The 24,276-nt window shown below is 52.9% G+C and overlaps 7 protein-coding genes and 1 non-coding gene across 8 annotated transcripts; 2 read left to right on the top strand and 6 right to left on the bottom strand.

Annotated features, from left to right (window-relative positions):
* Nucleotides 1-3,886: 3,886 nt before the first annotated feature.
* ASPSYDRAFT_145580 (uncharacterized protein) lies at nucleotides 3,887-6,726 on the bottom strand (the record flags this gene model as incomplete). The annotated part of the gene is made up of 2 exons (XM_040841537.1): nucleotides 3,887-6,031; nucleotides 6,151-6,726. 2 exons carry the CDS (start codon nucleotides 6,724-6,726, stop codon nucleotides 3,887-3,889), a joined length of 2,721 nt encoding a protein of 906 aa, XP_040706703.1.
* Nucleotides 6,727-11,388: 4,662 nt separating this feature from the next.
* On the top strand, nucleotides 11,389-14,188 carry exgO (exo-beta-1,3-glucanase Exg0; the record flags this gene model as incomplete). Its single annotated transcript, XM_040851680.1, has 2 exons — nucleotides 11,389-11,593; nucleotides 11,643-14,188. 2 exons carry the CDS (start codon nucleotides 11,389-11,391, stop codon nucleotides 14,186-14,188), a joined length of 2,751 nt encoding a protein of 916 aa, XP_040706702.1.
* Nucleotides 14,189-14,804: 616 nt separating this feature from the next.
* Nucleotides 14,805-14,876, bottom strand: ASPSYDRAFT_t40. The gene has a single exon. It is a non-coding gene; the product is annotated as a tRNA-Arg (tRNA).
* Nucleotides 14,877-15,211: 335 nt separating this feature from the next.
* On the bottom strand, nucleotides 15,212-16,066 carry ASPSYDRAFT_145302 (lytic polysaccharide monooxygenase; the record flags this gene model as incomplete). Its single annotated transcript, XM_040841510.1, has 1 exon — nucleotides 15,212-16,066. The coding sequence occupies one exon, from the start codon at nucleotides 16,064-16,066 to the stop codon at nucleotides 15,212-15,214; it is 855 nt and encodes a 284-aa protein (XP_040706701.1).
* Nucleotides 16,067-17,126: 1,060 nt separating this feature from the next.
* Nucleotides 17,127-18,592, bottom strand: ASPSYDRAFT_145388 (uncharacterized protein; the record flags this gene model as incomplete). Its single annotated transcript, XM_040841515.1, has 4 exons — nucleotides 17,127-17,936; nucleotides 17,994-18,380; nucleotides 18,440-18,460; nucleotides 18,551-18,592. Coding segments are annotated over 4 exons (1,260 nt in total), but the record flags the coding sequence as incomplete, so codon positions are not given.
* A 1,162-nt stretch (nucleotides 18,593-19,754) lies between these two features.
* rpl17 (60S ribosomal uL22 domain-containing protein) lies at nucleotides 19,755-20,949 on the bottom strand (the record flags this gene model as incomplete). Its single annotated transcript, XM_040851679.1, has 4 exons — nucleotides 19,755-19,907; nucleotides 19,964-20,151; nucleotides 20,319-20,532; nucleotides 20,821-20,949. The coding sequence occupies 4 exons, from the start codon at nucleotides 20,947-20,949 to the stop codon at nucleotides 19,755-19,757; spliced, it is 684 nt and encodes a 227-aa protein (XP_040706699.1).
* Nucleotides 20,950-21,078: 129 nt separating this feature from the next.
* On the bottom strand, nucleotides 21,079-22,595 carry ASPSYDRAFT_41600 (D-mandelate dehydrogenase-like dehydrogenase). Its single transcript, XM_040846310.1, has 7 exons — nucleotides 22,350-22,595; nucleotides 22,191-22,289; nucleotides 22,029-22,143; nucleotides 21,856-21,972; nucleotides 21,721-21,803; nucleotides 21,384-21,665; nucleotides 21,079-21,336 (listed from the first exon to the last, which is right to left on the bottom strand). Exons 1-7 carry the CDS (start codon nucleotides 22,428-22,430, stop codon nucleotides 21,130-21,132), a joined length of 984 nt encoding a protein of 327 aa, XP_040706698.1. The 5' UTR covers nucleotides 22,431-22,595; the 3' UTR covers nucleotides 21,079-21,129.
* Nucleotides 22,596-23,004: 409 nt separating this feature from the next.
* On the top strand, nucleotides 23,005-24,242 carry ASPSYDRAFT_86540 (NAD(P)-dependent alcohol dehydrogenase; the record flags this gene model as incomplete). The annotated part of the gene is made up of 2 exons (XM_040851678.1): nucleotides 23,005-23,055; nucleotides 23,109-24,242. The coding sequence occupies 2 exons, from the start codon at nucleotides 23,005-23,007 to the stop codon at nucleotides 24,240-24,242; spliced, it is 1,185 nt and encodes a 394-aa protein (XP_040706697.1).
* Nucleotides 24,243-24,276: the final 34 nt, after the last annotated feature.

Here is a 24,276-nt window from a genome sequence, read left to right as displayed (position 1 = left end):
TGAATTGTTGGAAGAGCAGGCTCTCGCGGTCCGTCGCTATACCGATGGACGATTCGAACATGTCGAGGAACTGGTATTCGTCATCGCCCATTCGGTGTCGATCAAACACTCCTGAGCAGCGGTTGGTGATGATAATGGCCAGATCGTAAATGGAGCGCACGGGCTCGCGGGTCTTGGAATTGATATCTTCGATGATCCCGTCCAGCACGTTCAACGGGTCGTTCTTCGGTTGATCCCATCGTTGGGGAAAGCTTGTCACAATCAAACTCGGCCCCAGAATCCACATCCAAAGCTGGTCAACCATGAAGATTTTTGGCTCTGGGGTGCGAGACCCCTTGGTCTGGTATCGGTACACGACCTGATCCTGGTCGCGCGACTGCGTGTCGATGTTGGGATAGAAGAACTGGTCCAGCGTGCGTCGGATGTGGAGGGACGTCGTCGATGATGTGAGATGGGCCCGCAGGAGCAACTCGTCGCGTGTGGGTTTTCTCTCAATACCCTGCTGGGGGGTCTTGACCCTTTGCGTGTCCTGGATCGCCTCTTGCATCTTCTCCCGTCGTTCGGCCGTCTCGAAATGCAGGTATGGCATAAAGTAGCAGACGTTGCTTTCCAACGGTGCCGGTTTGTCACTTTTGTCCCTGCAGAAACTTATGGGATTTGGAGACTTGTCTCGCCGTATAGACGGAGACTTGGGCGTCCCCCCTTTGGGCGTCTGTGTTCCTCCTTTCTTGCTTTTCTTTCCTTGCGAACCGCTCGGGCTGTCATCCTGAGAATATGAATCCAGCCGCTCCATCTTCCCTCCTGACTTTTGCTTTCTGGTTTTGCTTCCGCCATCTGCCTTTGGTGATGGCAACGGTAGCGGCGGCAGTGGCGGGTCTTTTGACAGGCCATTTATCAATATCTGCGGTGACCGAGTTTCCACCTCCGTTTCTCCCGCACTGTCAGCGCGGACTTCATCCCTTGTCCTCGGTGCCCTATGTGTGCTCTGACACAGTGGACGCATATAGTTTGAATGCATTTTCTGGCCACGATGTTGGTAGTTGAACGACCTTTCCAAACCCTTGAAACTATCCACATCGTGAGCGCCTTCTTCGATAAACGCCTTGGTTAGCAGGGCTTCAACCCATACCATATTGTTCGCGGGGAGGTGAATCCAGCGGAAATCAGTGGACTTGCTGTTGGACGGTAGTGCATTCCACGCTTGTTTTCTGTGGTTCTCGATGTCGCGTCCGTATAGTAGGTTAAACACCGAAGTGCGCTTAACTCGGTTCTCATTGTGAAAGTTCCCAAAATCCACAACCGTCGCTTCGAATCCCTCGCAGGCACCACGTGCATCTTCGCTCAGTGCCGTCACGTTGTTGTACGGTGCCAGAAGCGCAACAACATCCTTGCGCTTGAACTGCGCCGCGCGGAGGAAAGGTGTACTCCCGAAGTTATCCCTCAGCCGCTGCTTCAGATCCGTGTGTTCGAGCAGACACTCGACAACTTCACGATGCCCACCTTGCGCCGCCAAATGCAGTGGTGACACCCCGTTCAGCAGCTGCGAGTTGATCTTCGCCCCAGCTGCTAGCAGCTTTCTAGCAATACTCTCACTCCCGCGGTCACACGCATTATGCAACGGCGTCCACCCGCCATCACTCCGCGCATTCACATCCGCGCCATGCCGCAGAAGCAACGAGATAATGCTCTCGTTTCCATGCGCAACAGCCAAATGCAACGCCGTCTTATTCCTCCCTTCTACGGCATTCACATCCGCCCCAGCCATTGGAATCCCACCCGAACTCCGCGCATTGACAATCATCGGCCGCGCAAGCAGCATCTCCGCCAATCTCTCCTTCCCCGTCGCGCACGCCCAATGCAATGGAGACCTTCCCAACTCATCGCGCGCATCAACTTCACACACGGTCTCCAATAACAGCCGAATCACATCCTCTCCCCAATCACACATCTTATCCGCTGCAAGATTGTGCAAGACATTCCGCTGCCTCAGATCGCGCGCATTCACATTCGCCCCGCGCCCAATCAGGACCTGCAAAATATGGAAATGATTCTTCCACGCAGCCGTCATAACCGCTGTCCTCCCCTTCCTATCTCCAATCTCCGTCGAAGCCCCGTAGTCGAGCAGAACCTGCGCAATCCGCACATGATTCCTCTCCACAGCCTTGAGCAGCGGTGATGCCGTCACCCTTCCACCACCACCACCACCACCACCACCACCTTGCGCATTTGTATTCCCATTCGCACCGGCATCCGCATTCGTAGTCCCAGACGCAGCAAACAAATCCGGCACAGCGCCCAGCGAAAGCAAATACTGCGCCGCATTAAACCTGCCCCTTTCGCAGGCGCGCATAAGCCCCACGCGCAGGAACCCATCAGTCAACTGGCCGTTCTCGCGCGCGGTCGCGACGACATCGCGCAGGTCTTCGAGCGCATCGCTTGCGGCGGCTTTCACGAGGCGCGGTTCGAGTCGGTCGTGGCTGGAGCTGGTTACGCTGGAGCGGGAGCGGGACATTTCTCCGTCGACCCTTTTTCCTTTTTTCCTTCTTTTTTTTTTTTTCGGAGTGGTAGTATTTAATAAGTAAAATGGCAGGTAATCCTATCTTATCCTGGTAAGGACCGAAAAGGAGCGGGGGAGGGGAGTTATGTCGGCATCGGCATGGAGTTGGTCAACTGCTGGTGTTTATTTGATTTATGTTGTAGTCCGGACAGTTTCTGCCGCAGGAAGGAAAAGGGGTGGTTAACATAAACGACTGAGCAGAGTCAGCCGCAGGAGCAAAAGAGTGAGAATTAGAAAAGAGTCCTGACCGACGCCCCGGAACCGGGGATTAATCTTAAATATGCAGGACCGAGACTACTGGGGGAGGTTACGAGTAGGATCGCTTAGCTGCAGACCCTGGCGGCACTAAGTGGTTTAGTTCGGGGCCAGAGTGCAGGTTGTACAAACTACAAACTATAGCAAACAATTTCGAATTCCTGGAGTCATAAAAGTCTTCTATATTGATGCAAATGAAGTGTGCTCTACAGTATCTAGGTATTGACAGGCTCGCCATATCTGCTCATGCATTGTGGACACTGACACTGGCACTGGCACTGCCATGGCTGGAGTCTACCTCGCGATTGAGCTGAGTCCACCTGCACTAACCCTAAATAAAATACACTACGCCAAATCTGGCCCGTCTCGGATTCTTTGTACTCTGATTTTGCATGCTTGTTGCTGCCGATCTTCTAATTTCATGTCCAAATATAATAACATTGTCTGTGGCCGGTTCAAGGGTCAAAGGCGGCGCACTTCCATACGGTAGTAGAAGAGAAGAAGCTTCGTAACAGGCACTTGGCCCCCACGGCGGGAGACGGACCGGACCCATGGACTTTGAAGTACCCCCTATTATTAGCACACATAGCAAACCGTGTCTCTCGGTCAGAATTATTTATTATTCTATCGTCTCTACTAAATAACATCAGAAATCCGACGGTCGCCGCGAGAATCGTGGGAATCCAGAGATGCAATCTCAAGCTCAACAATGCGCAAGGAGCGTCTAGCAGCAGCACTTTCCAAAATGAAAATGGAGTGGAAAGGAAGGTAAGAAAGCAAGTTCGGAAGTCGAAAGATGCGCAAATCCCGGAATCAAAAGGAGGAAAAGTGAAGAAAAAAAAGCTCTGCCGCAAAGTATCAAGTAAAAAAAATCAGCTCTTTTGTGTCGCATGTACGCCGTCCCTGTCCCTCCCCGCTCCGCCTTCTGTACTATTACAGAGGAACTATAGAGGATGACGATGATGATAAATAGAAACATAATTAAAGGGTGTATGTTAAACGCAGCGTTGACAGTATAACCCTCCCCTCAGTTGACATTGTACACATTTAATTGCAGGCCGGTCCCAAGGAACTTCATTTCTTGCCCTTCTTTTGGGTGGGAACCTGTTTGAGGATATCGTCGAAGCTCATGTTGGGGTTGAACGTGCTGACAGGACGCGCTGGAGGATCAACGGGAGCAACGCCGGCTGGCAATGGCAACGCCTCCAGCCCAGGGTTAATCGAGTGCCGATGCTCCGCTCGAGCTCGTAGAGCTGGAGAATTCATTCGAGGGATTGCAGGGGGGGGTGCAAGGTTGCCGCCGCCGGGTGATAGCAACGGCGTTGGAGGGGTTTGATGGCCCGGAATCGGATGGTGCAGATGTGGCGGCTGTTCTGAGGATGATCCTGTAGATGACTGGTGGGCCGGATACGGGGATGAGATTGAGGACTCGTTGTCATACGGATCGTCAACCGTTGGTGGTCCCAAAATAGCATCCTTCTCAGCCCATTGCTCCGCCGCTTGCCAGCAATGACTGCGCCGGTACACACCCTCCACGCCATTGATAACCACATCCGAGGGTAAGCTGACAAGGCCATTGCCGCCAGCAACGCCAAACCAGCTACGGGCAACCTTGCCGTCATTCTGCACCCAAGGCGCTCCGCCACGAGGGGCAATGCAAAGATAATACTCCGTGTCGTCGGTAAAGTGGACGCCTTGCACATCAACCACGACCAACGGTAGCGCTTGGATAACGCAGTAAATGAGGATCCACTGACCACAGCGGAGATCGATCAAGTCATTAACTGACTTTCCGTGGCCAGAGCGACGCTCAAACTGCATGAACGCCTCAACAAATGGTGTGGGTTTCAAGCTCTCGCGCGTATAGGAACCCATGAGAACAGCATTGACATCCGAGTCTTTCAGCTTCTTGGTATTCTGCTTTGCTTCCTTCTTGGCGTCCATCGGTTTTCGCAAGAGAGGTTGCAGTGACGGATATTGAGGAATATCGAAAGGAATGGGTGGCTGCACTGGTGGAGTACTTCGATCATACTCACTTAGGACCATTCTCATAGCACGATTCGTGAGATCCATCGTGTCGGCCGATTCATCAACTTCCGGTGCCATGTCCACTGTTCGGGTGGTGAGCGAGGTGCGATCGACCAGCATATCGTACACGTTGCACATGTCCTCGTACATCTCCTTGGCAACTTGGCGGTTCAGGCCACTCTCTTCGAATTGATTTTTCCTAGAAGGCTTAGGAGGCCACGAGCCATATCTCTGGCGGTAGTAGTTAAGCAGAAACCGGCGGAACTCCATAAACGACGCCTTCCACGCCTTAAAACGCACCACCTTACTTTCAACCGTCGACTGCGAATTTGCGATACCAGAGAAAACGGAGGGAAAGTCAAAGTCGTTAAGCTTGGTCTGCAAGACCTTTAGACGACCATCCAAGTCAATGAAACCACGCTCGAGGCGCTTCTGTGTGATGGCACTGATCAACCCAAATTTAGGACTCCTCAGCTGCTTCAGTTCATCCAGTTTCCCTACACCATGCACAAACCCTTCCAGATATAGAGGATAGAATCGGAGGCGCTCTCCCAAGATAACGGCTTCGATAGTCTTTTCACGACTCTTGCGAACATCCGCCAGGCAAAGCTCATCACAATAATTGCTAAAGCTAGAAGTAGCAATTTCACCGAAGTTAGATCCGTCAAGGTTGGTGAATTCGAAGCGGGCTAGTAATGTAGCGATATCCATGAAGATCGTAAACAGCGACGAAGATCGTGGAGTCGCGATCAAGGACTGGCCTAGGAGAAAGGCAAAGAGGTTACGGAAGAGAAGGAGTGTCTCCAGGTCTTCTTGAGAGATGGGTGCACTGTCACTGGAAACGTCGCTGTTGAGCGGGATCGGCAGGTAAAGATGAAGCTCTTGGGGCTCGTCCTGGATGTCGTCCTCAAACGACATGCGCCTGCTACCGGCGCTGTCGTTATCATTGTCGTTCCAGTGATGAGGGGTGAGAGGAGGCGAAGTAGGACCGTTGAGTGGGTTTAGTGATAGACTTCGGGTCTGACGCTCAAGGCTGCCGGGAGATCGAGGATCGGTACCACGTGCGAGAAAGTTTAGAGACGATGAATCGGCGAACGCAGTAGAATGGACCTTAAAGGATGCAGGTCGGCCGGTGTTTTGCGGGAACAAGTATACGTATGTATCGCCGGTATCGTTCCACAACTCCGGTATCTATATATCCGATTGCTTAGTTTTGGTTGCGCCGAGCGTTTCTTTTTTCTCGTTTCTTTGGAATAACATAGGGCATATCGCTTGGGCCATGGAAATACGAATGAAATAAGCTTACATACCTGTTCTCCCCGGCCTAAGGGGCCTAGATCATACAAGATCTTATGTTCTAATCCTGCTATCCATGCACTCGGCAGTTGCGGCTGGGGAGGTCTCACATCTACTGAGCTAGCGCGCGCCCGCCCTGGCATCCAACTGCGTCTCTTGGAGGAGGGCGTTCCGGGCCGCGAATCGGGTCCTCCGGGAACAGCCAAACCACCGGAGCTGGACGGCCTACCACTACTCAGTCTCCGGCCTCTGCTTTGGGGTCTACCGTCGGGCGAGTTAGATGCATTGTCGGCTAGATCCTGGTTAACCGCTAGAAGGGAAGGGGGAGGCTGCAGTGGAGCGTCCAAATCGAAGCCGTCCATTGGGCCGGGGGATACTGGATGAGAGAAGTTTGGAACGACGGGCGCAGAGGATAGGCGAGCTGGCCTGGAACTACTTCGACGTCGCCGGTCCTGGGGCATCTGGTCGGGAGACGGTCTTGGGAGACTTGGCGAACGCGGAGAGGAAGGACTCGTGGTGGCATCTTTATTTGAGCTCAAAGAGAAGAGTGAGGAAATGCGTTTGGCCGATTTGACAGGAGCGGACAACATCTTGGGGTCGCTAACGGTCGGAGAAAAAGAAGAGAAGAGTTAGCCCAAACTGGACTACTGCAAGAGTCGCTCAGAGAGACGCAGTTGAATAAGGGGAGGAGGAGGGCTGCAAAGAAGGACGCATTGGCGGCGACAAGGAATGAGAAGTAAAGGAAGGAGGGAAGGAGTGCGAACAGGCGGGTGAAAGCTGAGCGTGAGAGGGCGCGCGGGAGGTAGGAAAGAATGACACCAACCATGCACGAAAGCTGACAATAATGCAAAAGCAGCCGAAAGCGTCTGACCACGAACTATTCTTGGCTCCCGAGGGCTCTGAAAGTTCCTTTCCCTCCTACTGGACGTATGAAGTTCGTCCACGATACCCGACGGAGACTCTGGAATGGATCTGCAGGAGGGAGCGGGGGGGAGGAATGGAAGGCAGAGCGAGAGAGACAGAGTCAAGCAATGATGGTGTTGGGCATTCGGTCGGAAAAGGAAAACCGACAACAATGCGAGATGAAGGAGGCAGGCCAGGAGAAAGAGAGAAGAAGCTGTACAAGTTTGGTAGAGTGGGAGAGTGGAGGAGGAGAGAAAGAAACTGGATCGATGATAAATATTGAAGATTGGAACAGGAACCAATCAATTCCCCAATTTTCATCCACGGGATGCTGCAATACCAGATGGTATTCTCTAGTCCGCTTCGGGCCTCGACCTCGCTGGCTTTGCGGGCATTGGCGGGCAACGACCGTATTTTAATCGGTTGGTTTCCGAATATTCGGTATTTTCAATGCCCAGCCCCGAAATATAACACGGACATACATGTTATACAATTCTTTCGCTGTGCCTAATATGCATTCTCAGCCCATCCTTAGTGACACTATGGGTGGCATAATCCTCCCATAAGCCTCTATTGTATTAACCCGGTGCCGATGTCAAATCCAATACCCCCTTAACTCTCATAAAGGTGGCTGCCATACACCGTATACATTTGTTCTGTGGGATATTTATAGATTTTAATTGACGGAGTCCCGTGGATCAACCAATATCGTTGACGCTTCCTCTTTCCGGGTTCGCGAGGCCCAAGTGCCAATACGACTTTTCATTCGCAATACGAGGCTGGCAAGGCGAAAAAAAAAAAAAAAAAGGTCGAGGGGAGAAAAACACACGATATTAATCCACATCAGCACATAGCCACGCTTGCAGCCTCGCATGCTCGAGCGACCTTCCGCCGCGTTCCAAACTGGTGGAGCGATCAGGGGCCAAAATGCCAGCACACCGACCATCGCCATTGGCCATCACGTCATAGTTATATTGAGACATCTCCTGAGTGGAAGACTCGAAGAAAGGAAACTGTTCTCGCCTTCTGGGATCTTCTCCAACCTCAACCCGCACGGACAGCAAACGGTGGCAAGGTGCAACTTGCAACTTCAACAGACAACTAAAATAGGAACTCACGTAAGGCATAAATAATAGCTACGTATAGGAGGACGTACGTATCCACGCTAGGCAGGTCCCGCTAATATATGCAGAACGAACGGGCGTACATACATACGTAAGAAGAGGCCCATTTTGTAGGCACTGCTATTTCGAGCAGCAGCCCAGGCCAGAGATGAGAAATACCAAGTTTCCAAGGTTCCCATCTCGGGCCCTCCAAGAGTCGCCCATTGGAACAAGGATTCTGACATGTAAGATGGCGTTGGCGAGAGGCTGAGTAGCAGTCCACTTTGCCATCCGAACTCGGAGTTATGATTTCCCGTCTCCTTTTACAATCGGATGGTCGAGGTGGGCAACAAGCAACAACAATGGGAATATCGGTATAACCGTTGTCGATGCGACCATGGAACCAGTGTTTATCAGATCTAAATCTAATCAAGCACGCCATTGCAACGTCGCAGGTATGAAATCGCTGCTCGATAAGGCTAAACCCAGTCCGGCGCCGATTAAATAGTTCCGTTGATACTGTAAAGGCGTCACAATAAATATATAGCTGTACTCCTGATCAGCCGGAGAATATTCAGCCACATAAACCTAGCCAATCCAATCCAAACGCACGCCATCGACATGGATGACACTGCCGACATGAATAGTGAAAATAATGGAGTAGTCGATCTTTGCGGGTGGCCTCACCTTTACCGACAAGCGCGTTGTTGGACGCCTTTGCCGCGGTGAGAGCCGGCCCCAAACACCGCCCGTTAGCAGGCTCATTAATGACTAGTTGCGTCTGAGCTAGAGTCGAAGGTAAACGGTAGGTCTAGATAGTGGATTACTTATAATGATCGTGACTTAAGGAGCAAACCATCGAGGATATCATACAGACGGCCTTTATACTAATTTCCCGTCTCATAAACCGCTCTATTGTATTCCGACCGGGAGGGCCCAAATACGGCTAGCCTGATCGTTCGATGCAATGGTTATAACAGATTTCTATGGTTTTCTATAATGGGAGACCGACGCTGAGAAGCAAGTGCGCCCCCCCAGGTCTAATAGACACTGACCACTACCTTGGCAGCGGCCCTCCGACGACGGGGTGACATTGTGACATTGTGAGTAACGGGGGTTTCAGCAGCGCCGGTCTTGATGAGACAGACTAAGGAAGCAACCACACGAAACATGCACTCAAAGGTCGACCAGCTCGTCCCCCTTCGACTAGGGTCTACCTACGCATCGCAGTGCTATCACATGAATGCGGCCACCCAGGACCACATCTGCACTAGACATGACATCTCATCCACCAAGCCCCCATTGCAGGGAGCTACTTTATCAAGGTTGCATCGCCGGACCTAACTATTATGCACGGATGATCTTGCGCAACACAGGTCGACTGCAGAATCAGGAGCACCCGGACCCCGTGAAGCTGGCACCAGGAGATCTGCTTCGAAGATCGAGTCTGGTGTAACCAGGCAGCAGGGTGCAAGAGCGGTGCGCCTGTGCTTTGGTGGGAACCAGAGGAGAAAGTTTGCGGTGTGTGCGTCGGGATGGTAATGCAATTCGGCAGATGATGGAGCGGTTACCTGACACCGAACCAGGGATTCAGGGAGGGGGAGCCGTGGATGACTGAGCGGAAGAGCAAATGAACGCCCGGAGGGACCAACCCTGTAAACTAGATTTAACTAGGGATAAACTCGGGCGAAGAAGCAAATCATCAATGACCACTTATGGATAGGGTGACAATAATGAATAAACACCTGCGCGGACGCGACGCGGGTGACACGCACGGCTGACCGATCGACAGCGTTGGAATTTCACGGGCGTCTTCTGAGTCCTGAGTCCTGCCTATTTCGTAGTGCTAGATAGCAGGCTGCACGGAGTATTCGTACTGTACACGGCTTGAGCCGTCGGGATGGATTCGGTTGAGGAGCTTTGGGTGTCTGGTCTGGAATTCAGGACGGAGACTCATTCCAGGTTCCAGCAAGCGCGTCGGCGCCACATACCCGACAGCAACACTTCCATGCGAGGGCGCAACACAAGACGAGTGGCCCGGAGCAGAGAGGCTATTTCCGGGCCAGAAGGCCACCAGCGAATAGTTTCTCCTAGCGGGCGAAGAGAGTCATGCTAAGGAACTAGTGGTTTCATGAAGGAAGAAAAGGCTCTGGACATTATTGAGGATTGGATCTGATGGCTCCCACTTGGAGCGGGTACCCAAAGCTTGGCCAGAGGATGGATTAAAAATAAACTGTACCGGGTCTCTATCCAGACACTCGATTGACTCGATTTCGAGTTTCAGCAGACGAGACTCGGGTCCTCACTTGCGGGCCTGTGGAGAGTAACAGTTCAGATCATCTCTTTGGCTTGCACAGAGTGGTGCTGTGCGTCAACATACCTGCTGGGAGGACCAAGATAACTGCCAGGCACACAGGAATGTCTACTGGATAATAAGCAGTTCCCAGCTCAGCCATACCGCCGCGGCCTCGACGTGAAGAATCGATCAACAAGAGCGTTGTCGCGGCCACCCAGGGTATGTTGATCCCTTTCCTGAGTGCTATATAGCATCGCATCCCAGGCCTCCCCGGTTGCAGGGTTGTGCGTCCCGTGTGCCCTGCATTTTGCTCGTGTTCCAGTCGCTCCTTATCGAGATTCGCTCGCCTGCAACCGCTCCCCAGCGCTTTAATAAAGGTCAGGGTGAATCGGGCCCCAATCACCCCGTTGGCGACTCTTCAACCGTTTCATCCCTGAATCGACTGTTTCAGCATCGGCGGGATTACAGTTGTCCTGCGTCCTTATTGGCCACTAGCCGAACACCGGTCTCCTGATTGGCGGCAGATCCGGTATTTTCGTTACATCGCTCTAATACGAAGGTACAACTGAACACTTGAAGAACAATCCATCATCTCTCTATTCTCCTTGATTCTCGTTCTCGTCCTCCCATTCTCTCCTTCTCTTCAAGCGCCGGCCCGTCTTCTGTTCTGTCTTTTTTTCGCTCTTTTGCCGCTCATTCATTCACTATCTGCTTCACACTCCCTATTGTCGGGCCATTGTCTGTCTTATTCACTTTTTGGGTTGTTTACCCTCCCTAGTCCTGACTGACCGTGTCGTGTGACGGATTGTTCCTTCGTTTTGCATATTTTCTCCCGTTATATTGTCATCCGTCGGTTTACCTCGACCGTCGTTTCGTATATCATCCATCGACTCGCTGCTGGACAGTGAGAACTCGGTCGTCCTAACGGTGACATCGAAACTATAGCAATCATGCGTCTTACCAGCATCTTTCTGCTCTTAACCGGGTCCGCCTGGGTTGGAGCTAGCCCTGTGGCTTCAAATGACAAGGGTCTAACTGCCAGACAGACCAGCTCAGACTTCTGGGTTGACAATGTCAAGCACCAAGGCGCCGTGGCTTTTGGGGGCAGCGGCGACTACCAAGTATACCGAAACGTGAAGGAGTTCGGTGCTGTTGGTAGGTAACCCCGCATTATCAGACCAGGTATATATTCTAACTAGTATAGGTGACGGCACGACGGACGACACTGCCGCTATCAACAAGGCCATCGCTTCGGGATCTCGCTGCGGTAAAGGCTGCGACTCGTCTACCACCAAGCCAGCCGTGGTCTACTTTCCCCCCGGTACCTACATGGTCTCGAAGCCCATCGTCCAATATTACTACACTCAGATGATTGGTGATGCAATCAGCCTCCCTGTTCTCAAGGCCTCCGCAGACTTCGCCGGTATGGCTGTCGTCGATGCCGACCCATATGAGGACGATGGATCAAACTGGTACACCAACCAGAACAACTTCTTCCGCGCAATTCGTAACTTTGTCGTTGATCTCACGGCCATGCCTCAAGGCTCTGGTGCTGGTATCCACTGGCAAGTAGGCCAGGCGACTAGCTTGCAGAACATCCGCTTTGAGATGGTCAAGGGCGGCGGCGAGGCCAACAAGCAGCAGGGTATCTTCATGGACAATGGCTCTGGAGGTTTCATGACCGACTTGACCTTCAACGGTGGAAACTATGGTATGTTCGCTGGCAACCAGCAGTTTACCAGCCGCAACTTGACATTTAACGACTGTAACACTGGTGTCTACATGAACTGGAACTGGGCCTGGACTTTCAAGTCCATCACCTTCAACAATTGCGAGCTCGGTCTGAACATGTCGAACTCTCCTTCCAACCAGACTGTTGGTTCCGTTTTGCTGCTCGACTCGGATTTTGTCGACACCCCCACAGGTGTGGTCACTGCCTGGGACAAAGAAAGCATCCCTGTCGGTGCTGGTACTCTGGTTCTGGACAATGTGGACTTTAGCGGCTCCAAGATCGGTGTTGCCTCTGTCGATGGCAGCGAAATCGTTGCAGGTGGCAAGGTTGTGGACAACTGGGTTCAGGGTAGTGTTTACCGCCCAGGACAGAGCGCTAGCAAGAGATCCCTCGAGGCCCAGGCTGAGCCTGCTGAGGAAGAAGTAGTGACCGAGACCATCATTGAGACAGTCTACGAATGCGGCTCTACCACTGTTGCTGCGCCTCCTGCAACGAGCACGGAATCGCAGACGGACAATGTCGAGACTACGGGTGCACTTCTGCCCTCAGGTGGCCAGAGCGGCTCACAGACCGAGGCTGGTGCTTCCATTGCCGTCACTACAGAAACCGCCGCTCCAGCAACCACTGGGGATAGCACTGCTGCCGGCACCTCTGAGGTCGTTCCCTCTGGCACTAGTGAATCAACCCCAGCATCATCTGGATCTATTCATGGATCAAACGATTCCAGTGGCTCCAGCGGCTCCACTGGCAGCAGCGGCAACTCAGGCCAGTGCGCAGCGAAGGAAGTCACCAAGACTCGTGTTCAGACTGCAGTCCCAATCAACAAGCCCAAGGCGCTCCTCAACAGCGACAGCGGCAAGGTCTTTGAACGCTCCAAGCCTTTGTACGAAGGCTACGCTGCCTCGTCGTTCGTCAGTGTCAAGTCCTCCGGTGCCAAGGGTGATGGCAAGACTGATGACACCGCCGCTATCCAAAAGATCTTTGACAGTGCCACCAAGGACCAGGTCGTTTTCTTCGACCACGGTGCCTACGTCCTCACTGACACCGTCAAGGTCCCCAAGAATATCAAGATTGTTGGTGAAGTTTGGCCCGTCCTCATGGCCCACGGCGAAAAGTTCTCCGACGAGAAGAACCCCATTCCGCTCCTTCAGGTCGGCCAAGCTGGTGACACTGGCTCCGTGGAAATCAGCGACATCACCCTTGTGACGAAGGGCCCTGCCCCTGGCGCCATTCTCATGGAGTGGAACATTGCCGAAGAGACCCCTGGCTCCGTTGGAATGTGGGACGTCCACTTCCGTGTCGGCGGTTCCGCAGGCACTGAGCTTCAGTCCGACAAGTGTGCTAAGACACCCAAGACCGACACTACCCCCAACAAGGAGTGCGTTGGTTCCTTCATGCTTCTCCACGTCACCGAGAAGTCTACCGCATATCTCGAGAACGTCTGGTCATGGACTGCTGACCACGAGCTCGACCTCGACGACCACAACCAGATCAACATCTACAACGGCCGCGGAATCCTCGTCGAATCCAAGGGTCCCGTTTGGATGTACGGTACCGCCGCCGAGCACAACCAGCTCTACAACTACCAGATCAACAACGCCGAGAACGTCTTCATGGGTCTGATCCAGACCGAAACTCCTTACTTCCAGGCCAACCCCGATGCTCTCGTACCCTTCACCCCTCAAGAATCATGGAACGACCCTGATTTCTCTACCTGCACCACTGAGGCCTGCAAGAAGGCTTGGGGTTTGCGCGTGATCAACTCCTCCGACGTCTACGTTTACGGTGCCGGCCTGTACAGTTTCTTCGAGAACTACGGCCAGACCTGTCTCGACAGCTCCTGCCAGGAGAACATGGTCCAGGTTGACTGCTCGGATGTGCACATCTTTGGCCTCAGCACTATCGCCTCGACGAACATGATCGCCTCGTCCGATGGCAAGAGCCTAGTCCCGCAAGAGGGTAACGAGAGCACATACTGCTCAACGATTGCGTTGTTCGAGCAGACATCACAGGCATGAGTTACGCTGGGAATACCCTAAAACGAATCTATTTTCTGGCTTTTTTTTTATAACATTCTGTGTTTTCTTCATTTATACATAGTTGGTTTGGAATACTGTGGGGTACACTTAGACCGAGTATTCGGACTGAACTTCGTCGATACCTTTTTATTTCACCATATTGCTCCCGGCTCTGGTTGGTTTCTAATAAAATTAATTTCGTAATCCCACTTGATGACTGTACATTTACCCATACTACGTCTGTCATATCCCTTCATAACAGCAAACGCCTTCATGTTTACTCACCCGAATTCCCATCATATCAACCCAGCAATATTTTCAGACCCAGAGGTATACTTAACACCCAGCTTGGTAGTCCATCAACAATCAATATTCCCAACGACGTGCACAGCCAAGAAACCCATCCCAGCGGACCAAACCTCCCATTGGCTATGAATTGTGTACAGCCCCACAAAAACGCCAAAACTCTTTCACAGACTCGCCCCACTTTAAACCATGCTCTATCAAAAGGCAAAACCGCCTGAGAAAAAAAAATCCGAAAAAAAAAAAAAAAATTTGATACTCCACACACGGTTCACCAGCCAGATCACCGGAACCAAGCAGAAAAAGAGAATACTGACCGACGCAGGGATCGAACCTGCAATCTTTTGATTCGTAGTCAAACGCCTTGCCATTGGGCCAGCCGGCCTTCTTTGTTGAAGGAATGCTTTTGTATATTGTCTCTTCAGAGGGGGATAGGTTTTTGAGCGAGTAAGATATTCCCCATGTAGTTACTTGCTAAGTACATTGTTCAGGTAGTCCACGCTAATAGCAAGAATTTATAAAAAAAGAAAAAAAATAAGACATGACAGGATATATAATAAAATCACTTCTCTAGTCTACCTAGTTGGAAAGTATAGTTTACACACACACACGACAACACGCAGGCAGCGACAACATCTAACACCACCCACCATAACAATATTCAGCACGTAGTTTGCTGTTCAACAGGCGAATCAGTCAGGCAGAAAGCAAGGCCCGCATTTACTGGCGCGAGGTGACAGCCTTGAAAATGCTAGAGAGCCAGTTCATCTGCTCATCCGAGGAACCCTCCGCGGGGACAGCGGTCGCCTGAGCGGTTCCGGTGGCGGTCTCGGCGGGACGAGTAGCGGTGCTCAGGGTTGTAGGCACGTCGATGACCTTGTTAACGGCTGTCTGGGTCTCAGCGGGAGCTGAGGTGGTAGAGGCACCAGAGCCCGAAGAGCTGCTGCTGCTGCTGCTGCTGCTGCCAGATCCGCTACCACTGCCACTGCCACCGCCACCGACAGTAAAGTCGACGCAAGACTCGTAGGTCTGGTCGATGCTCTCAGCGAACCAGTACCACTGGAGCACACAGGCACCAGCCTCAGAGCACTTGCCATCAAGGTTCTCAGGGATGGTGACGCTGAAGTTGGTGTCATCCTCGGAGACACCAGTCTCAGTCGAAGCGTAGTTCTTAGCCCAGCTCTTGAGTGGCTCGCCAATGACCGAGTTCGACGAGGTGTCGACAACGGAGACGTTGGCGACACCGGTGTGCGGGGCGAGGATGTCGACGACGAAGTCGACGGTCTGGCCGGCGCTGTACTGCTGGACGTTATCCTTGTTGTCCTCGAACTGGTAACCCTTGCACAGCCAGATGTGGCAGGCCTCCTCGTTGTAGTCTTCCTGGCCAGCGCCGATTTGGAGTTCACCCTGTACGTTTCCGGCGCGGTCGGCCTTCTGGTTGTTGTAAATTTGTTCGCCGCAGGCAGAAGACATGGCGATGCCGGGCAAACGGGGCTTGGGGGTGGTGATGTAGCCATGGGCGTTGGCGAGGGAGATCAGGCCGGCGGCGGCAAGGATAGAGGTTGCTTGCTTCATTTTGATGGTGGTAGATAGGTTTATAAGTGAAAGATGGATAGATAGAGAGTGGTGGGACGGTATAGACCAGTATACCGATAGTTTGGTTGAGTAAAGAATGCGACGGTCACAGACCGATGTTGGAAGAGAATGGATGGGAAAGAAAGTCAAGATGAGCAAGCCTGCGTGCGTGAAGAGAGAACCGAAAAAGGAGAAACCTCGAGGAACAGCGAACTGCTCTGGGTCTATATAGTCCGAGTCCCGGCACCTCCAACTGCCAGACTGCCGCTGCCAGGCTACCCCTGCACCCGCGCCTCACAGACACTGACAGACAGGCATGAAACACAGCTCAGACCCGAATATGAGATTATGCATCCTTCCAATCCACATTAGAATTAGGGGGTGGTCATCGTGTGACGGCAACGACATCAGGACTCCGAGGTGGAGGCTCTCAAGCCTCTCATAGCAACAACACTGAAGGAACACCCAAGTCGGGATGAACCGAAGCGCTCTATAGTTTCACTTTAATTAGACTCAGCAATTGCCGGTGGATCTAGATCTTCGCCAGGTAGAGGGAGGTCCTGAAGGTGGTCCAGGGGCGCTTCGGGGTTGGGCGCTTCGGGGTTTCAGCTTCATTAGCAGGCGGGCCGAGTGCGATCCTCCCAGCCCCGACCCCGTCAGCGTCGGCCAATTTATATGGTACGGCTTAATCAAGCTGCTATCAATTTTCATCTGTTACGAGTCAGTTTCAATAAGTAAGGTGATAGGGCTTCGGCAGGATTGGGACTTACTTGCTTTTCTAACTACGTTGACGTCTTGCACATGTCCACAATTGCCCACATCTGGTTCCACTCTGGCGCTCATCTTGATCCTGAAATCTGAACCAGATACATATTGCTTCACCTCTTTTAAAGACTGGCTTAACAAATAACGAAATGGAAAAGCAGTCAAGGAAAGGTAAGCAAAATTATATCCGGGGGAGAAAAATTCATTCATACTCCGCAAAGAGGTATCAAGGTATAAATACAAAAACAAGCAAAGATAATCCAACAACAAAAAAAAAGAACGAAAAACGTTTCGACTAAGTGTGTTGCTGGTGCTGCTGGTGCTGCTGGACCGGCTGCTGCGTCCCATTCCATCGGTTTCGCTCGTCCGCCCGATCAGTATCACTCTCCTCGGAGTGCGCCGGCATGGTTGGAGGGATACTGTAGTTGTCTGCAAACGGGTTTTGCACTTGGTAATCCTCCGACCGATATTCATACCGACCAGTTGGAGCAGTCCCCCCCACAGTACCACTAACTGACGAGATATCTGTGATCTCAGTCCTCGCGGTAGATGGCTGGTGGGTAAGTCCAGGAGAGACTGGCGATATTGGCTCAAACTGGGGAGGCGTTCGTGACCGTTCTGGAACGGGAGGCGGGGGAACAGGACGTGCGTTTGCATTCGCGTATTGATTGTCTGAGTCCGACGGCGACTGCGCAGCCGACTCTGTTGGCGGCGTTTGCTGTCCGAGGGCTTTTCGGGCCTGCAGCATAGCGCGCTGGTGCTTGGAGAGCGCCACGGACAGTTCATCGTTCGTTTCAATCAGCGTCAGCAAAGTATCCTCATCGGGAGGAGGGTTCGTCGCATGTATATAGTTCTGCATAGCGCGGGATGCCCTCCGACACCGACCGGAAAATTCCTGAATGAGGTCGTTGGAGAGCATCTCGGCCGGTGGCGTCGATTGGACGAACTGCGTCAGCAGCTTCGCGGAAGTCTTCGCCTCGGAAATACGAGAAACAAGCTCAGCAGGCTGCGGCAAGCTATCGGTACGTTCGGGGATAACCACGTTATTATTAATATCCGAGTTCTGGCGCGAAGGTGTCCTTCGCCAAGTGCTTGATCGATTACTCTGAACGAGTGTTAACCCTGTCGTTTATTAGTTGAAAAGGGGCCCGACCGCACGCACCTTTGAGTTGTTGTAAGCCTTGTTCATCTTAAGCTTCTCCCTCTGCCACATCTCTACAAGCGGCTTGAGATCCTCATCCCACTGGCGCTGCGATTCCATAGCATCGAGAGTCTCGCGGACAAACTGCTGCACACCCATATCCTTCTCCGTCCGAAGGAGTTCCTTAATCGTCGCAGTAAATTTAGCATCCAAGTTGCGCGTAAAGGTATGACCAGGGTTATCAATCAGAATGCGAATCAGCATCACCGCATTGTACTGGATATTCGCGGCCGTCGAGTTTGGCGACGACAGCAGTTTCCGGAGGAGATGGGCGGCTTCGCGCGCGGCATTGGGGCTGGACTCGGCGCTCTCGACGATACTAGGCAGATGGACGAACTCTTCTCCTTGCTGGAGTTTATTATTATCATTAGCGGGCGCATGAGACAAGGTTAAGGGGGAAGACGTACGGGCTGGTTTGGACCTTGACCCTCCTGGCAAAAAGCATTCTGCTCGTAATCAATGCGATCAGCACATCATTCCCCCGCACATGATTCATTATTTATCGGATCACCACGAACCACTTCTTTGAGGATGATGCTCTCCGGCGAGTCTTCGGCGTATGCAGGGGCGTCGCCCGAAGGGCCTATTTTGAGGACTTAGCAGGGGTCGGGTGAGTGAAACAGGGACGAACTCACCGGCGCCCGGACGCTGCTTGTTGATGGTGCTGAGGAGACGCTTCATAATGCGATGTCGCTGTCACCCGAGGGTATATAGATGTATGAATTGAAGGGTTAGAGATAGGGACGGATTCGGGTGATGGGAAAATAAATGAAGGGAGGAACAAGAGAGAAGAATGAGAGGCTGAGCTAGCACCTAGTCGTCGCGGGCATTGGGGACTTTTTAGCCTCACGGACTTAGTCTAAGCGCTGAGCTGCAAAGGCAGAAACAACGGCGGGCGATCGCAGGCAACTCAACCACGACTCCACGAGCGGCAGTGACGCGCAATAGCAGCACTCCGTCAAACCCAGTCAGTGGCTACCCATGATAGACTATGATTAGGTAGAAGAGCGGGAGAATGGTGATGCCTGGGGAAAGATGGAGGTCTGGACGACTTCTCCACCACCGCCACACAAGCAACCGTGCAGCGCTGCCGCTTGAAACACGTATGCAACCACCAGCCCGTCGTCGAAACAGTGATAAAATCGCCAGCTGCTGATGAATCAGTGCGGTTATTCGTCGCCTGGCATTATTAAGCTCAAGAGGAAATACGTTAGTATGCGGTCTGCAGCACCGCCACCCTTGGCTCCCTAGTATACTGGTCTACCAGCCCAATGTCGACCACACGACCTTAACAGCGGCGTAATTGGGGTTGCATACGTAGTACATTCCACTGGGTTTCTATGCAAGTGGCTTACGGAGTACAGGAGCCTGAGCCTCTGGGATCTCTTCTCGACTTGAAAAAAGTGAAAAGGACATACTTAGCCTTTATTGGTGCTCTAGGAGAAAGAGATCATTGGTGGTAGTAGTGGCTGTATTGTGCCGAATCCAGGTAAAAACAGCTATACAAGGTCCGCCATGCAGTGCAAAAATTAGACTGATTTCCGTCGCTCAGCCTGTAGATCCTGTGGATCGAATAGCTTTTCAGAGGAATATTCTTTTGTTTGAAAGAATCTTTTGTATTTTCTTCCGTGACCAGGTATTTGTTCCGTACAACAGAAAAACTCCGGCTATCCCATTCAAATTCTGACCACTTCATTCACTCCTCCCCGACACCCAGTCCGCTTACGCCTCAGTGAGGGCACGGCGGATCTGGGCACCACGCTGCCGAGAGCTGAGGTGGGCCTTGCGGTCAACAGCGGAAGCCTTCTGGACCTCCTCCTCACCCTCGGTAAGGATGAGCTCGATGTGGCAGGGGTTGGTCATGTAGGGGTTGATCTAGGTTCTGTCAGTCCTTTCTTCTGGAATTAATCAAGGGATACGTTGGAACATACACGACCGTGAGCACGGTAGGTACGTCTGCGGCCCTTGGGAGCCTGGTTGACCTGGATGTGCTTGACAACAAGGTTGCCAGTGTCGAGACCCTTGGTGTCGGCGTTGGCCTCGGCGTTCTTGAGGAGGTCGACGAGGAACTCAGCCGACTTGACGGGCCAGCGGCCACGAGCGACACCCCACTGCTTAGCTGGAATCCGGTCAGCATCATTCTTGCAAAATATCATTCATTATCCGGTTCCCAGTATCCCGTCCAAAATTTGCCAAATTCACGCCTCCCAAAAACTCTCGCCGTAATCCGTCCACTAACCACCTCTTGCCGGATATCGTAGGAACTAAGGGGAGGATGCCACTCACTCTGGGCGTTGCGGCCAGTGCTGCTAGCGAATCGGCGGAAGGGAACAACCTCGGCCTTGTTCTTGACGTTGTCGAGGAAGGTAAGAGCGCGCTGCAGCTTCATGCCGTTGATGGCCTGGGCGGTCTCGCGGGTGTTCTTGAAGCTGACACGCAGGTAAGAGCCCCGGGCGCGGGCGCTCTTTGCGGCCGGAATATCCTGAGCAGCGTAACGGACCTGATTGAAGAAAAAAACCCATCATCAGCAATCCAGTCCAGTAGCCAAATTTCCTGGTTCCAAAGCACTATTCTTTCTTTCTTTCAACGGGACACGGGTCGTGGAAATGGTGACGGTGGCAGTCGAAAATCCGGGATACAAGGGCCACACAGGCACACAGCAAGATGTTGAATTGCCATCATAACGCAAGCCATTCCGGTCCCTTGGACGAGTGTGATCCTCCGTGCTCCATAAAAAAAAAACAATTCCTCCTCGTATTTCTCAACGCAGTATTCAAAAGGTACTCACCATTTTGATGTGGTTGCCGGGGTGGTCCTCGATGTCGGGAGAGAAGATTGTCGCTTTTTGGTCGGTCGGCCGTCGAACTTTGGAGATCGCGAGAGTCGCTCGTTGTGGTGCGGATTTCGCTCTTGGCATCCAGTGCCCTAAGCGAGCCCTAACTAGCTGTTTTGGGTCACCGCCCGGAAATCCGGCAGTATCTCCGTCATCACTTGGCACTTTCGGACTTGGAAGGTTACAATTTCAAGCAGCAAGGAATAATAATTAACAGTTCAAACGAGAATCAATTCGAGTCTATTGCTATAATATACGATTATCTTATTTCTTCTGCTCCGGAACTTGCGTAATCAGCTCGCCCTTTTCCACGGCCGATCGCAAGTTATCCAACACCAAAATCTCCATCTCCTTCTGTGTCTCATAAGTCATCGTGCCAATGTGCGGGAGAAGCATTACTCGAGGGTTGTTGAGCAGGCCAAGCTCTACAATCGGCTCATTCTCATATACATCAAGACCAGCAGACATGACCTACTAACTTAGCCAACGTCCAAGAGACGAGAAAACGGAGGACTTACTTTGCCGGACTCCAACGCGGCGACTAGCGCCTTCTCATCAATCAGCGCACCTCGAGCGGTGTTCACGATCACGATACCATTCTTCATCTTCTGGAACTCCTTCTCGGCAATGATATGGCGGGTAGACGCGTTGAGGGCCAAGTTCAGACTCAGCACGTCGGACGTAGCCAGCAGATCGTCGAACGAGACGTATTTGGCACCGTTCTCGAGTTCAGGGCTTAGTCGTGACCGGTTGTGGTACTGGATCGTCATTCCGAAGGCTCGGGCACGGTTTGCCATTTCCTATGCGGGTTACATGTTAGCGGTAGAATAGTCGCGGCGGCGCGGGTTGACTCACGCGACCAATTCCTCCCATGCCCAGGATCCCAAGCACCTTGCCCTTGGGGTCATGGCCGAGAGTGGTCTGGCCCTGCCAGTTGCCTGTGACCGTTAGTATAACATTTAGCTTGTAGACGCGACTAGATGTTCGTACCCTCTCGAATTGCAGTCAATGGCACATAAGCCTGTCGCAGAGCTCCGATCATGAGGAAGATGCCGACATCTGCGGTTGCATCGTTGACGGCGACGGGGGTGCTGGAAACAGAGATCCCTATCGCGGCCCGTTAACTTTATTGTCAATTTTGAACAGTTAGTGGCCTCACGCACCCTTTTCTGAGCAAGCAGGGATATCGATATTGTCGTACCCGGCTCCATTGTGGCAGATATATTTCAGGGACTTGGGCAGGAGCGAAATCACTTCTTTATCAAAAGGACCAGTGAACTGCAGTCATCAGCACAGCGCGCGAAATACAGCCAAAGCTGAACTACCTTTGTAGATGCGTTGGATCGGTAGAGCGCCACCAGATCGTCGTATTTTCCGTCCTTGAGGTTGCGGATAAAGTCCTCCCTAGTCCCGGAGGGGAATTCCTACACCCGGAACACGCATTAGAACACTGCGCTGCATATCCGGGGACTCGATTGTTTTACCTTGAGCGTCAGAATGGATGAGAGACCCTCCCATTCTTTTCTGGCGTGGGTGATTTCGCCGATGAGCAGAGCAGCAGGCATGATGATGTCAATCGCGGGGTTGAAGCGCACAAGAGCTAGATGGGTATTCTGGGAATTGCGAAGAAGGGAACGGGGAAATAAAAACGCGAGAAGGGAAAGAAAAATGAGACAATAGGAGAGGAGTCCGATGAATTAATAGTAGGAAGAATCCCCGGTATACGTAGCGACGGCCGGTTATGGACGGCGAGGAGCTCCTCCGCGTGGGGTTTGTCTCCAGTATACGTCGGACTTCGGGGCCATCTGCGATATGCCCCTCGCCGCACATATTAGCCAGTAATTATCCCGTGCTAATTATTGGGCCGGGTCAATTTATTCTACCAGAGTTACTGACATTACCGTCGCCTAGACCCGTGCCCTGCTGCAGTGGACATGGTCAGAGTCGGCTATTGAACGCCGGATCAATACCCGACGCGGAGCAAATCCGTCGCAGTCAACCCCACGCGGCGCCGGGAAAATGTCCGCCTCACTCAGATACTTAATCGAATGTTCAAGTCCCAGACCGGTTTGTGATTCTTGAGCATCCGTCCTTACCCCTGTTAGAATTACTCGAGCTTCTCAAAGTGCAGCTCTCGCAATGGCCTCCTGTCAAGCCCTCGTCCTCCACGGCGCCAAAGACCTCCGCCTGGTATTCCCCCACCCTCACATCTGTATACAAACACCGAGACCTAACACCATCAGGAATCCAAACCGGTCGCGACCCCCAGTGGCGCTGAAGTGCAAGTCGCCGTCCGCACAACCGGCCTCTGCGGCTCAGACCTACACTACTATAACCACGGCCGCAATGGCGACTTCGTAGTGCGCGAGCCCTACTGCCTGGGCCACGAGTCCTCCGGTGTTGTCACAGCAGTTGGGCCCAACGTACAAAACCTCAAAGTCGGCGACCGCGTCGCCCTCGAAGTCGGGCTGCCCTGCCGCAAATGCCCTCTTTGCCTCTCCAACCGCTACAACCTCTGCCCAGAGATGCGCTTCCGCTCCTCCGCAAAGATCTTCCCCCACCTCGATGGCACCCTCATGGAACTCACCACCCACCCCGAAGACATGTGCCATAAGCTCCCCGACGCCGTCTCATTTGCTGGCGGCGCCCTCGTCGAGCCTCTAGCCGTCTGCCTCCACGCCATCCGCCGCTCAAATCCACCCCCCAAATCCTCCCTCCCACCAAACTACAACAGCACAGCCCTAATCTTCGGCGCCGGCGCAATCGGCCTCCTCCTCGCCGCCGCCCTCAGCGCCCAAAACGCCTTCGCCCACATCGTCGTCGCAGACATCGACGCCTCCCGCCTAAAGATCGCCTCTGACCTCTCCCTGCCTAACCTCTCCACTTTCCTCATCCCCAAACCCGCCAACCCTCCCCCGCGCGACGCACCACACGCAGACCAAACCGCCTTCGCCCTCTCAACCGCGCAATCCACCGCCGCCTCCCTCAAAGCCTCCGTCCAATCCATTGACCCGTCCGCCCTCGGCTTCACCCGCGTCTACGATTGCACCGGCGTCCCCGCCTGCGTGCAAGCCGGGATCTTCGCCGCCTCGCCGGGCGCCGTTCTCGTGCAAATCGGCATGGGCAACCCCGTGCAGACGGTGCCTGTTGGCGCGGCCGCGCTGCGCGAGGTCGATATCATCGGCGTCTTCCGGTACGATGGGTATGCGTACCCGGCGGCTATTGAGCTGATGGCTAGTGGGAAGATGGATGTTGTTGAGAAGCAGGTTGTGACGCATAAGGTTGCACTGGCGGATGGGAAGAGGGCGTTTGAGTTGGCTGGCGCTGGTGTTGATGAGGCTGGGGAGCCGGTTGTTAAGGTTGTTATTGAGAGCTAGATGATTTTATTTATGACTGTCTGATGTTATGACT

Source organism: Aspergillus sydowii (genome assembly GCF_001890705.1).
Source record: "Aspergillus sydowii CBS 593.65 unplaced genomic scaffold ASPSYscaffold_2, whole genome shotgun sequence".
Classification (NCBI taxonomy): domain Eukaryota; kingdom Fungi; phylum Ascomycota; class Eurotiomycetes; order Eurotiales; family Aspergillaceae; genus Aspergillus; species Aspergillus sydowii.
Note: the sequence above shows the minus strand (reverse complement) of the source record. Positions and strands in the feature narration are given on the sequence as shown.

Bases quoted from the DNA above. Each gene is read 5' to 3' on its own strand.
- ASPSYDRAFT_41600 (XM_040846310.1), bottom strand. From the start codon at position 22,430: ATGCCTGCTGCTCTGCTCATCGGCGAAATCACCCACGCCAGAAAAGAA. The intron at 22,290-22,349 runs GTAAAACAATCG...TTCCGGGTGTAG, and splicing joins CATCCATTCTGACGCTCAAG to GAATTCCCCTCCGGGACTAG. The intron at 21,973-22,028 runs GTGCGTGAGGCC...GGGCCGCGATAG, and splicing joins CCCTGCTTGCTCAGAAAAGG to GGATCTCTGTTTCCAGCACC.